The sequence below is a fragment of the Vidua chalybeata genome, chromosome 1 (genome assembly GCF_026979565.1).
Source record: "Vidua chalybeata isolate OUT-0048 chromosome 1, bVidCha1 merged haplotype, whole genome shotgun sequence".
Taxonomy (NCBI): domain Eukaryota; kingdom Metazoa; phylum Chordata; class Aves; order Passeriformes; family Viduidae; genus Vidua; species Vidua chalybeata.
The window spans coordinates 28,217,999-28,230,781 of NC_071530.1; the positions used below are offsets into that span (position 1 = coordinate 28,217,999).

General features: G+C 37.7%; 1 protein-coding gene across 3 annotated transcripts in view; it reads right to left on the reverse strand.

Moving 5' to 3' along the window:
- Positions 1 to 2,570: 2,570 nt before the first annotated feature.
- Positions 2,571 to 12,783, reverse strand: part of ETV1 (ETS variant transcription factor 1) — a 66,215-nt gene continuing 56,002 nt past the window's right edge. For all 3 annotated transcript variants that reach the window (XM_053960388.1, XM_053960384.1, XM_053960397.1), the window contains 3 exons: positions 11,458 to 11,627; positions 7,839 to 7,940; positions 2,571 to 5,252 (listed from right to left, as the gene is read on the reverse strand). In XM_053960388.1, the coding sequence (XP_053816363.1) occupies positions 5,031 to 5,252; positions 7,839 to 7,940; positions 11,458 to 11,627 (494 nt within the window). In that variant the 3' untranslated portion in view covers positions 2,571 to 5,030. The remainder of the gene's footprint in view (positions 5,253 to 7,838; positions 7,941 to 11,457; positions 11,628 to 12,783) is intronic.

Here is a 12,783-nt window from a genome sequence, read left to right on the forward strand (position 1 = left end):
GTTACCTTCCTGTAACTCATTTAGAAGCTCATTTAAAACGAACAAAATTTCAAGGTACACTGAGTATTTTTTGAGGTCAGCCCAATGAAACTATGTAATAAGGACAATACAGCAGTATTAAAGACATGATACATTGCTAGAGTAAATACTACTATAGCTTTGGAGAGCCTGATGTATGGACAACTTCTTGGAATTTATTTACCCTTTCTTTTGGTGATGTATGTTGTGGCATTTTCACACAAAAAAACTTCTTTGGGAAAATGTCAACAAGATACTTCATAGACATTTTAAGACCATTACATAAGAAGATGGCACAGATATTTCCTTCCCACAGAAATTAAATTGGTGTTCAGGGAGGAAACCAATATTTCAACAACCTGAAGATTGAAGTTAACTTTACCTACCTACACAATCATGAAAGCTGGGGGGTAAGGGACAGCACTCGGCTGATGCATTTTTTGGTGTCTCAGACAGGCAGATCTGGGTAATCCCACAGTTCTAAAATGCTACTGCCCCTAGCTTTCCATTCTCCTGCTCTGCCAGATATTACTGCTCTTGTAGCAGAAGAAACGAAAGACAGTGCACTGTTGTCTCCTCTTCTGTACAAGCACAGGGAGGGGAGAGCTCAGTGCTGTATTGCAGATACTCTACTTCTCAGTCTGGTAGCTTAGCAAAATGCAGTGGACTTTGAACTGGGGTTTCTGATGCAGAGGCACCTGCTCTCAGCTGCTACCTCCTTTCCAAGCAGAGTAGCCTCTGATATAAAACCAAACCAAACCAACAACATTAGAAAAAAAACCAACAAACAAACAAACAAACAAACAAAACTAAAACAAAAAAAAAAAAAAAAAAAAAAACACAAAAAACCAACAACCAAAAACTCAAACACACAACAGAAAAACCCTCAGATAAACAGAGAACTGAGAAATTAATTTCCTAGGCTCTTATTACTAGATCCCAGGCTCTTATGTTAGTAGAATATTCCAAAGTGATGATTCTTAGAGTATAAGACACCATATTAATTAAGACTCCCAAAAAAATCTTTGAAGAAGACTATTTAGAAAAGTCCTCAGTACTATTAATGTGAGCACTGAATAGGGCTGTTTATGGGTGCTATTACCTGTAATACATGAATTGAAGATAATGCTCTTCAGAGGAGAAAGTAGTGCCATTAACAACTCAAAGATTTCCTCATAATACCTTTTGTACACATTGATCTATTTCCTGCTATTAAAAACCAGCCAAACAAAAAAAAAAAACCACAAAGAAGGCAAAAATATTTAATAGATGATATTGTCCTGTGAAAATGGACTTGAAGCCCAACCCAGTCAGATGTCAAGGGCAATAAAACTCTAAGCATTAATCCCTGGGGAATAGTCCCATGTATTAGAGAATCCCAAAGATGACAAAATTGAGCAAAGGGGTCTTTGCAGGGAATTTCTAGAGAAAAGCATTTATGTATCCCAGTTTCCCCTGGTAACCTCACCAGACCACGGTCAGGACAGCAAGCAGATTTGGTCTGAGAAGCAGATGAAATTTGCTTTTTCAGTGAATGTAATGTTGAGGTTGTTAATATAAGTTAGACTGGTGTAACCTTGGAGAGAAAAGGGCAGAGTCTTTGCCATGGAAGTCATATCCCTAATGAAAAAGAAATTGTCCTAAACTTGTAATATTAACTCTCTTAAATGGATTCTGAGGGAATCTGCCAAGTCCTTCACTAACTTCACCTGTGTTCAGCTATTGATGCAAGTGGATCTGTGATGGCACATGAAAGCTGAGCCCCTTCAGCTGTTCCACGGTGCTGGGTCTTTCCAGCAATGCCTCCCGAATTTGCTTCACAGCAGCTCTACCCTGTCTGCCCCAATGCTCTGCCCAGCACAGAGACAGACAGAGACAAGCTCATTCTATTACAGCTCCTACTAAAAACAGGTGAAAGCTGCATATTCCCTCCACTTGTGGTACAGCTTGAAAACAAAACTAAAATACCTCCAAACTAACCAAATGAAAACCCAGCCCCCTTATCCCAGTCCCAAACATCCCACATTCAAATCCAGTAGAGTATTAAAATGCCCTCTGAAAATGTGTAAGTGTTCTTAGTAGGAATCAATCCCAAGATATACATAGACCATCTTCCTCCCTTTTGTCAGTCAAATACAATGCTTTGGTAATCTAACTCCTGGCTATAACTCATATATACATACACATGAATTGTACATACTCCACCTTTTTTTTCCCCTGTTATGAATTGTACATACTCCACCTTTTTTTTTCCCTGTTCTTTTTTTTTCATTTTTCTTTTTTTTTTCTTTTCTGTTTTTATTACACTTTGAAGTAAGCCATTCTAGGCACTGGGGACAGATCATTCTCTCCTCTCCCAAAAGAATAACCTTTCTGCAGGGGCCTCTCCAATTCAAATGGTTAGGAATCCAATACACAACAATCTTGCAGAAATCAGCTGCCAGATTTATTATTCTACCTGAAAACCCCCAAACAAAACAAAACAAAAAAAAAACCCAACCCCAAACAAACAAAAAAGTGGAATAAAAATAGACTTTAAATAAACCTCATAGGTACATTTTAAAAAGGGTTAATCAGTTCAGTGAAAGACCTTTTTGTCTTCTGCTGAGAGATCATGTAATGTTGGTCTGACTGCTTGTTTTGTTCAGTGAGTCACTACCGTATACAGATATATATATATTTTTTTCTTCTTAAATATTACACATTCGATGCAATTTTTAAATCATTTTTTTTCCTTTTTTTGTCCAACCCCTTTCCCAAATACCCACATCCTGCCACAGGCAAGAGGCACTCTGTGCTGACATTAAAGAACCAAAACCAATCCAAGGACTTTTCATCAAAGCATGTTTCATTTGAACCTCATTTCAATGGAAACCACATTTTTTTAAACAATATTACTCAACATTTTCCCTTTCCTTTTTGCTAGTTCTGCAATTTTAGACTTCTTTTTCTCAGTTGATCACCAAGTATTTAAGTGCCATTGAGACCGATGGATGACAGAATTAGGTGGCATATTAAGGCATATATCATAAAATATGTTGTCTCATGGATCTGCATAAATTAAGTACCTGCCAAAATGCTTTTTTATGCACCTGTGGTTTCTAGTGACCACTACTGCTTTACTTTTGATTAAATGTGTATTGAAATATTCATAACTTAAGTAGTGTCTTAACTGACAAAGGATGGAAGATCAACCCATCACCTAGGACGGTCTTTGAAATCCATCCATTATGATGAAAGTTATTCTTGTCTTTTTATGGTTATGTATTTATTTTTCTCCCACTTCTTGACAATCTAGGAAAACGAGGAACTTCATATAACAACTATTTAAATTTCACTGGGCAAAACATGAAATCCGATTCTTATTTCCCTCTCCACCCCTTAAACCTATGAATTATTGTATTTCAAAAAAGGTGCTCATAAATATTTTAAACTTTTGGGGTTTTGCCGCTTTTTGTTTTTGTTTTACATACAGAATAGCATGTATGGTTTGTATTCAAGGTAACCCCTCTCAAAAAATAAAACAATTTGAAAAAATAGTAAAACAACCAAAAAAACCCTCAAAATTTAAATTGTCTTCCGAGCATATCCGATCACATTTACATTTAGTGTCCAAAACAAGTTGATTGGTAACACCAGTGCCAGCACTACAACGTCATACAGCAACTTCATGGTATTCTTTGACAGTTCATCTCTGTTCCACCGAAAATTACAAAAGGTTCTGCAGAGCTTTCCTTAGCAAGCTGAAGCTTACTAGTCATTTGTGGATGCGCATAAAAGCTGCTTATAGCACAGCTATGGCGTAAGCTATTTTCTAAGCAATAAATGGTTCAAGTCATCTATTTTGTCCTGAAATGCTACCTGTAGTTACAGCATTGCTTATAAATGGTCATAGTAAATTCAGCATCAAAGAGAATATTACAGAAAAAGACAGCAGCAGAAGCATTAGCATTATCTAGTATTTATATATGTTATCAACATAACACAGCAGTAAAAGGTTTAAATGCATATTAATGGGTACCGTGTCTAAAAATTACTAAAGTACCTATTTAGTGTATTGGATATTTTTCTCAAGGAGTGCTTGCTGTGTCTAAACAGCATAATTAGATATGTGACTTAGTACAGTTAATTCCTATTGATTAAATAACTTATTTATGTACCAAAGGAAATGGAAGGATACAAAATGTTTTCTCCCTCCTGATCATGATCCTGTATTTAATGCTGACATGATCATCAGAAAGCCTATTCCATGTAATTACTACCCTCAAATGGATCTTGAAAAATCAACGCTATAGCATGGGCCATATATGTATAGCAATGTGGCACCAGATACAGCATGCAGCTTGCAGTCTGAAGTCAGGGATTTCACTGCTTGGTCACTGTATTTATGGCCAGTCTGTCATTAACAGGATTTTTTTTTAAGTCATACACACACAAAAAAAAAAAAAAAAAGAAAAAAAAAAAAAAAGCTATCTGGTTGTTCACAGAGGCAAAGTACAAGTTCTGCCACTGGAAACTTCTAAATTAAATGCTGTGGTATATGCTTTGCTTCTCTTTTATTACTGCAGAAAGACAATTAGGAATGGCAAGAAACAAATGCCCTAGGCATGCTGTGCTGATATCATCACCGAAAGTGGTTATTTTGCACAATGAGAATTAACTGTACTACGGATACCCAGAGAAAATGTACAATATCTTATGCCGATATGAAACAAAACAGACATGATATAGCTTTTTTTTGTAGTTAAAACCTGTATGTTCCCTTCCCAAACTTAAGTAAAAAGCAAACCCACCCTTTTCCTCCTTTTACACAGAATAACGTTTAGGTTCCAACCCTCCCCTTTCAAATAAAGTGCGCTGTCCATGGCAGACCATAGGAGTAATGCAACAGGAAAAGCCCCTTTTAGTGTACTATTTAAAAAACAAACTGAAGTTGATTCAGCTTTCCTCTGGGTCTTGGGAAAGAGGAGAAGCTTAAGGGAGGGGGAAACACCCCTTCAGTGTCACTGTTGTTAATAGACATAGCCTTCGTTATAGGGGTGGGTGTTGCAGCAGCCTCCGTCCTGCATGTAGACCATGCTCTCATCAAAGTGGGACAGAGGCACAGTGTCCTCCTCATTGATGTGGCGCTCCATGTCAGTCTTCAGTAAGGGGCGCTGGTTGTCGGGAAAAGCCATGGAGAAAAGCGCTTCAGGGTCGCAAACAAACTTGTAGACATATCTTTCTCCAGCCACCTTAGGACAACAGAAGGGGAAAAAAAGGTACAGTATAAGGCCTCGTGTTTTGCAACTCCAAGTTCAACAGTCTTGTAAAGAACTCACCTTTGTTACACAATTAATTACATGACAGCAGAACTGGTAAGGTAACAACCTAGCAAAGACAAGTGGGACCTGCCAAAGCAGACTGTGCAGAATGCTCTTGATTTTGCCACTCATGACATCCTGTTGGAAGATGAACTAAGTATTCTGCTTCTAAACACTTGTTTGCGATCATTTTCTATACTTAACCACAAATGGAACTGTTCTTATTGGAAAATGTAAACAAATTGTCACTACAGTGGCAAAATAAAATTACACACTCCGTGTGTGAAGTGGAAAAAGAATCACATTGCACAGCAGAGATCTGGATTTCACTTCACACAGATTGATTCATGCTTACATATAAAAGCACTTTAGTTATAGTGCCTGCTGATTGTACAGGGACAGCGTAAGCAAATACGTAGGCTAATATGTACTTAGCAATTGCTCATGCAAAGCTGGAACATTTGCATTTGCTTATGGAGGGGCAATTTGTCCAAAGATCCTAAAGTTTTCCCTTAATCAGAAACAGCCTTAAATGTCTATGCTTCAATTTCCTAAAAGCTAGAGAATGATAAAAACAACACAAAATTGCTGTCTTATTACAAGCAACAAACAGAAGTCAATATAGTGTCTTCTCAAGTACCTTATTTAAAAAATTGTGCTTAAAAATATGCATTACATTGCATGCTCACAATTTATTAAAATGATTTTAAAATAAAATCATATTGTCTGCTTCTTGCAACTCTAGCTAACCATAGCAATGAAGCGAGTTAGTGAAGATGGAAAAAGTGTTGCAAACTTAACAACTCTCTTCTTATGGGTGCAAAATAGTTTCAAGCAACTCCTTAAACTTTTAGCTTATTTATTCTACAAATAGAATTTGGTAGGGACTGTATCTGCAGTGGAATTTTTAAAATCAAATAAATGTCAGCAAGATTGATAGACTAGAGGTTACATTCAGAAATCAGGCTTTTGCATAACCTGCTATCATTGTTGATTTAAAAAAAAGGAGGGAAAATATGCATGCAAACTTTGCCATAAAAAAACCTACTTTGCATCTACAACCCCCATTAGTTTTTAACATACATGAACTGGCCAGATAGAGCGATCCCAGGACAAACCTGAAACATCGCTATGTCAGAAAAATAAGCATACAAGTTAGCTTTCAAAACATGTGTTAAACACATTCTTGTGTTTAAAGTAGTAGTTTAGGATGTAGCAAGCTAGCTGTCCAAAGTACTTGTAAACTTGCCACATTAAATGGATATGTGGGTTGGGGCAGCATTATCAGCCTTCTGGTATTTCTATCCCCACCTTTTCAACTTGCTTCACTCTGCTACTTTTTCTTTTTTTTTTTTGCCTCTGCTGCCTTTGAAGTGTGCTGGCAGCACAGATGCCTATGCTGCTGAACTGTAACCTGCAACAAGGAATTCCTCTGCCTGAAGCACCAGTCAGTGAAACCAAGCACTTCTGCTTCTCCCTGGTTGGACCCAGTCTCCAATCCACTTTACAAAGACTCTGTGCACAATTACATGACACACAGAAATGAATGAAGTGCTGAGCTACTGAAGAACTGTAAGCCAATACTAGCCCAGATTTTTGTCCCAGTTGACTACTGGTAGTGAAAAAGGAGTGCACTACAACAACCCCATAATCTAAGAAAGAGAACTTTTCAGACTTCACAAAACCTACCAGAAACGTTGCCCAGTAACTTGAGCTGAGAGCACTGTTTCCATTCATGGAATTGGCATATGACAAGTTTAAACATGTTCATCATCACTGGTCACAAGACCAATGTGAAAAGACAAGGAATAGGTTTTGCAGTCCAAGGTGTTTATTATGATCTTTGATCACACCTGGCAGTTTTGTAGATACAGCAGACTGGCCTCTTCTATTGATTTCTCAGTCAATCTACATGGTACTACACAGCAAGATTTAAAAATCAGCAAGCCACAGTAGGAGGATGGCTTGAATACTGTCAGCAAGACTAGCCCATAATATAAAAATTATTGCTAAATATTTCTCCTAATTTGGTCTATTATAAATATTAATTCTATTCAAAACCAGCATTAGTACAACACTATTGACAAAAATAGTATGGGTATGTTATACCCATACTACTGGTATGTTAATCGGCATAATTATGCTCCCCTATCTTGCACTTACTAAAGTATCCAAGCACTGGGCAGCTAATTTAGATCTGCAAAACATTAATCATACTGTACTCTACTGTTTGCCTTTTCCAGCTGCCAGGAAGGCCTTTTGGATATTTTTGAATGTTACTTCTTTCCTTATAATTATGAAATGCATTGTGTGAACTAAAACCACAGATGTTTTTTACATAGGAAAAAAAAATATCTTAATGCACATGCCAGACCTAGTAGGTCCAAAAGCTTTGTTTTTGCCTAAACAGATGAAAAAACTACCTAAGCCATGCAATTACAAGAACTCCTTGTAAACTGACCTATGGATTAATATGCAAGATTCTGGTGAAATGTAAATACAAAATTAGCTACTTACCTTTTGCATGATTCCCTTTTCATAATAATAGCGAAGCGATCGGCTAAGTTTATCATAGTTCATAGCTGGCCTGTTTTTCTGAATCCCCCAGCGACGTGCCACCTGTCACAAAAATGGATTAGCAATGATTTGTTAAATGCATTTAACAAGCAGACTTTATCATCAGATACTTTATTTGGAGATGCAGGAGGGAAAACCTTGCAGGTGCAATAAATAGGAAAAGGTTGCCATGACCTGAATTTCCCATGTACGACTGTGAATTTTAATTAGATGTACATCATCATTAAACTTGTAACAGATTTATCGGACAATGTGGTGGAGGGTTAGGGTTTTTCCTTTGCTTTTTAATAAAGAAAATCAATGAAAAAATAAAGCCATACAAAGAGATGATGGACAAAAAACATTTAGCAAGTTCCACTGGAAAACTTTTACAAAACTTTTCTTCTATTTGATACTATGGACTATTGTACTGTGCCTGTCTTTTCCTTGCTGCCAGAAAAAAAAGTAAATTATTTTAAACACACATGCATACATACTTAGTTCATGAACTAATACAGACTGTACTTGGAATGACAGCAATTTTGCAATTATTAGGAGATACACGTCAAAAGACAACTCACAGTCTTGAACATTACTTCAGCAAAAAAAAAAAGAAGAATTATCTAAGGAGGCAGAATAATCACTTGGAAGAACTATATGGTGGTATGAAGAATGGGACAGAAATTTCATCGTTTCAGCCGTATAATTTCTCTTAAAAATAACAATAAAAAATGAATTGCAAGTAACTCATGAAACTATTCCATAGAGAACAATATGCCTTCTGCTCTGACTTATGTTTTCTACGTGACTTTATGCTTCCTGTTTTATTGCTAAAGATAGTTTTGGACAAAGCGACCCTTTGTTTAAAGAGCTTAACTTCTTATTCCTCGCCTGAAATTTAATTGGCTATTGGTGACATTTCAATTACTGCCTGTAAAAATGACTATAATATCACCTGAGGGAAAAAAAGGCAGAGCTGATGAATGCTTTAAAGCACATTTTATAAAAATGATTGAGAGGTACATATGCATACAGGTCTGGAAAAAGGACAGAGTAACCATGCAGCTTCTCTGCAGACTGCTCTGTGAAAATTCCCGTAAGTGCCTGAAGCTTTTTGATGCAAGCCATGACAACATGCAGCACTGAGCAAAATCTATGATTTTGGTGTCCACCTGGACAATAATGTCTAAAGTTTCTCTTGAAAGCATTATTTCCTTTCAGTGGTGCAGCTTTTCAGGCTTATGTAAATTATCACAGCTCTGTTAACGTCAGCTACATTTTAGCTGTACTGAAACACACCTCCAAGCACATAAATTTATTCCAGCTGCAGATTTGGCCTAGATGTCTAACTTTGATTCACCTATTTATTTTTGTAACACATTACCACATCACTCCTTTTTTATACCGTCCAAGGTTTTTTTTCTGCATTAATCGGAGTCCTAAAAGTCCCCAACATAACTGGCTTGCAAAATAAATAAATACACAGCAAAGATAAACAACAAGTAATGGTGAAGAACATGCTACATTGTGTTGTATTTTGAGACTCCTAAACAAGCAATCAGGTCCAGTTCCCATCCCTGAACTGCACAGCATTTACCTAGTCGTGCTCTGTGGAAGGGATTCCACCCTTCTCCCCTACCTTCCTGCTGAAGGTTGCTGTCTCTGTGACAAGGCTGCATACATGGACCTATGTCCAATTCTCAGGCTCCATAGTTCACAGTTACTCCCTGAATGAACTATGGCATTCCAGGAGCTGATACATATTCATTTTTGTTGTCACTCTTTCTACAAGGGCATAAACCTCCAGCAAGGAATGGATGGAAAGGTCATGTCACTGACATTCTAGCTTGCCACAGCAAGCTCTTTGATTTCCCTTCAATTTATACTTGGCAACCAATAGAATTGTGTGACTTCCCATAGGCTATTCTTATTTTAATTGACTGTTTCTGTCAGATTCATGACATTCATATGAAAACAACTTAAACTCCTTTGTACTCCTAGGAACACACAGAGTGAGGCAAACTTCAAGCCTCCTCCAGATCTTGGATGCAATGGTGCTCAAAAACACAAAGCAACCTTTACGTAGCCAGACATGCAGATGATCTGTTTAAGTTAAATTAGAATATCCAGTTCTTCAGGGAATTACACAATAAGGAAACCTTAGGAGTTTGTAACTTTCCTTTCCTTAGCTAATAAAATCTATAAAGTTTTTGCACCATCTGCTGGAAACCATTTCTCAATAAAACTCTTCAGTCTTGAAAGAAATTGGAAGTACCTCAAAGACAAGACAAAACTAAAAGAGTAAAAAATAGGAGACTAGGGTAGGGGGGAAAATCATAGGCATCATTCACCAAAACCAAAGAAAAGACTTTCCAAAGATTTTGCTCTGTTCCGGGACAGGTTACACAACTAAGGAATCTATCTAGCCTGCTAAGGCTGCAGGCTTGCAGCAAAGTTTCAGTATCATATTGACTAAGACTGTTCTGAGTTCAAATCCTCAGATACACAATGTCAGGATCTGCAGTGGTGACTATCACTAGAGCAGGGAATGTTCAAACAAACCAGAGCCAGCACCAGGGTCCTTGCAGCAACCTGCTCCTCAGCCAGACCATGTCGGGAAGGAAATGGACATCAGTCCTGACACCAGCCCCAGCTGCTCCAGCATCTCCACAGAGCAGCTAGCAGACAATGTAAGTAACATGCAAGAAAGCTTTCAGACTGTTAATGCCAGTAGATAGATGGCAAACAGCAGAAATAGCTGGTGGAAGGTAGAAGCAGCCATACTCCCCCGAGCCTTCCCACTCAGCTCTAACTCAGAGGGGATCCTGCCAGAAAATTTGCTGTGGTCTTCTCTATTAGAAAACCCTATTCAAGGGGTAAAAAAAAGTAAAGCAGAATGATACTGCCTTTTGACAACCCTAATTAAATCCTCCACTTAAATTTTACTACAAAATTCACATACACCTGATCTTCCAACAGTTTCTATGATAGTTTAGAATGCAGGCTAGGTTACATAACATCACCTAGTCCAAAACACTTTACGTAATAAAACGTTCCATTTATTCCTGTTTATCACACAAATGAACTAAGACACGCTTCAGCAAATGTTCGTGAATAAAAGTAATTTTATCTACCCCATGGTTTAGAAGAGCCATGCATGTGCATGAGCATCTGCAAGCCTAGGATCTAAGCCTGTACTAAACAATGTAAGGATTCAATCTAATGAATCTAATAATTGGTGTTGAAAGACTAGTGAGGGACAAGTTTTCACATTATTTTGGGATACAGTTATGTCCATAAAGTGATTCTGAAAAATGTAGACCCCACAATTAATGCGAGCTATTTACTAACTCTAGTACTTGCAACATTTTTATTATTTTGTGGGACTAGGAGTCAAATCTATTCTTAACCACAGCTCTGCTCTAACTGAAGCACTTCCCTTGCCAGTCCTTTCTGTCACCCTTCTAAAGCACTACTGAAGCAAAATACTGAAGGAAAACAAGGCCTAAGTCCAAAGGAGCACAGTTAAGTTTGCAGGATGGGGCAGTGGATGTGAGGGCATGCTGTCTGTCTAAATCACCTCCTCTGGCTCAATCAGCTTGAACTCCATGCCTCGGCCAGTCCATGCAATGAAGTGAGAGTTTGATGGGTCGTCAAGAAGAGCTACCAAGAACTGCCAGAGCTGAAGCGAGCCTCGCCGTTGATACGTGGGTCCTTCGCGATACATGCCTGGCTCCTGTTTGACATCACCTGCACACAACAGCAACAACGTTAGAGGAGCAATGCCTGGGAACACCATCACTCGGTTTGTCAGATAAGTTGGCAAAGCAATCATTAGGGGCAAAAAAACAGAGGGAAGAATCAGCCACCCTCAAATGCAACATTCCCCTGTTTGCTGGGGACTTACAATAACATATCAATATACTAAAAAGGACTTAAATTCATTCATGATTTATTGAAGTCTCACTAAGTCTCTCCCCATGTAGGTTTGATAAAGGCAAATCACTTGCAAACCATTTTGTAATATCCTCTCTTTGAAAGCACATAAACTATTTCTGAAGCAACTGATATATGAAGAACTGTGTTTGCCTACAGTACTTTGCACAGCCCCCAGTTTTGGTAAAGTAATATAGGCTTCATAAAGGCGCAAAACCCTATTGAGTGAAACTTCTCTTGCACGCAAATGATTCTAAGGAAATGACAAAGTATTTGACTTGGACTTAAACAGCATGTGCTTTGTATATAGGCATGTAAATCCTGCAGATACGCAAGTTCCTCTGTGGCATATTGGACTTGCATATGAGCAAAAATTACTTTTACTCATATCTACGAATTAAATTAGTATTCCCTCTGAAAAGCAATAAGTTAATTTTCCTAAAATTTTAAGTCTAGGAAAACATTTTAAAAAATATCAATAACATTCTACTAGCTGTTCCACAAATTGCCAATAAGAAAACCATCCTGTTACATCCATAATGCCTTTGTTGTTTTTAAATAATATTTATACTGAACAACTCATGCAAACAACAACAGCTGAAAGGTCTGATGCTGAAGCAGACAGTATTTTTTTTTCCACACAAGGACTGCAATCCTAGATATACTGGTAAATTCCTCATTTCAACTATCAGAACAGCAAAAGCCTCCAATAAACAGTGTGACCTGTTTAATAAGGAAAGTCAGGAATTTAAATTCAACCACAACATTACGATGCTCTGGCAGCCATTACAGAATGGCTCTGCGTAGTGAATGGCAGAATAATAATATTAGAAATGGAGCACTTCCTTTTGTAATCAGGAAAGAAAATTGACTCAATAGCAGTGGAAAACAAATAAATCAACACAAGGCTTTTTGGTTTATGTGAGGTTCAAGTTCCAGTCCTGAAAGTCCTTCTTTTTCAAGGACAGGT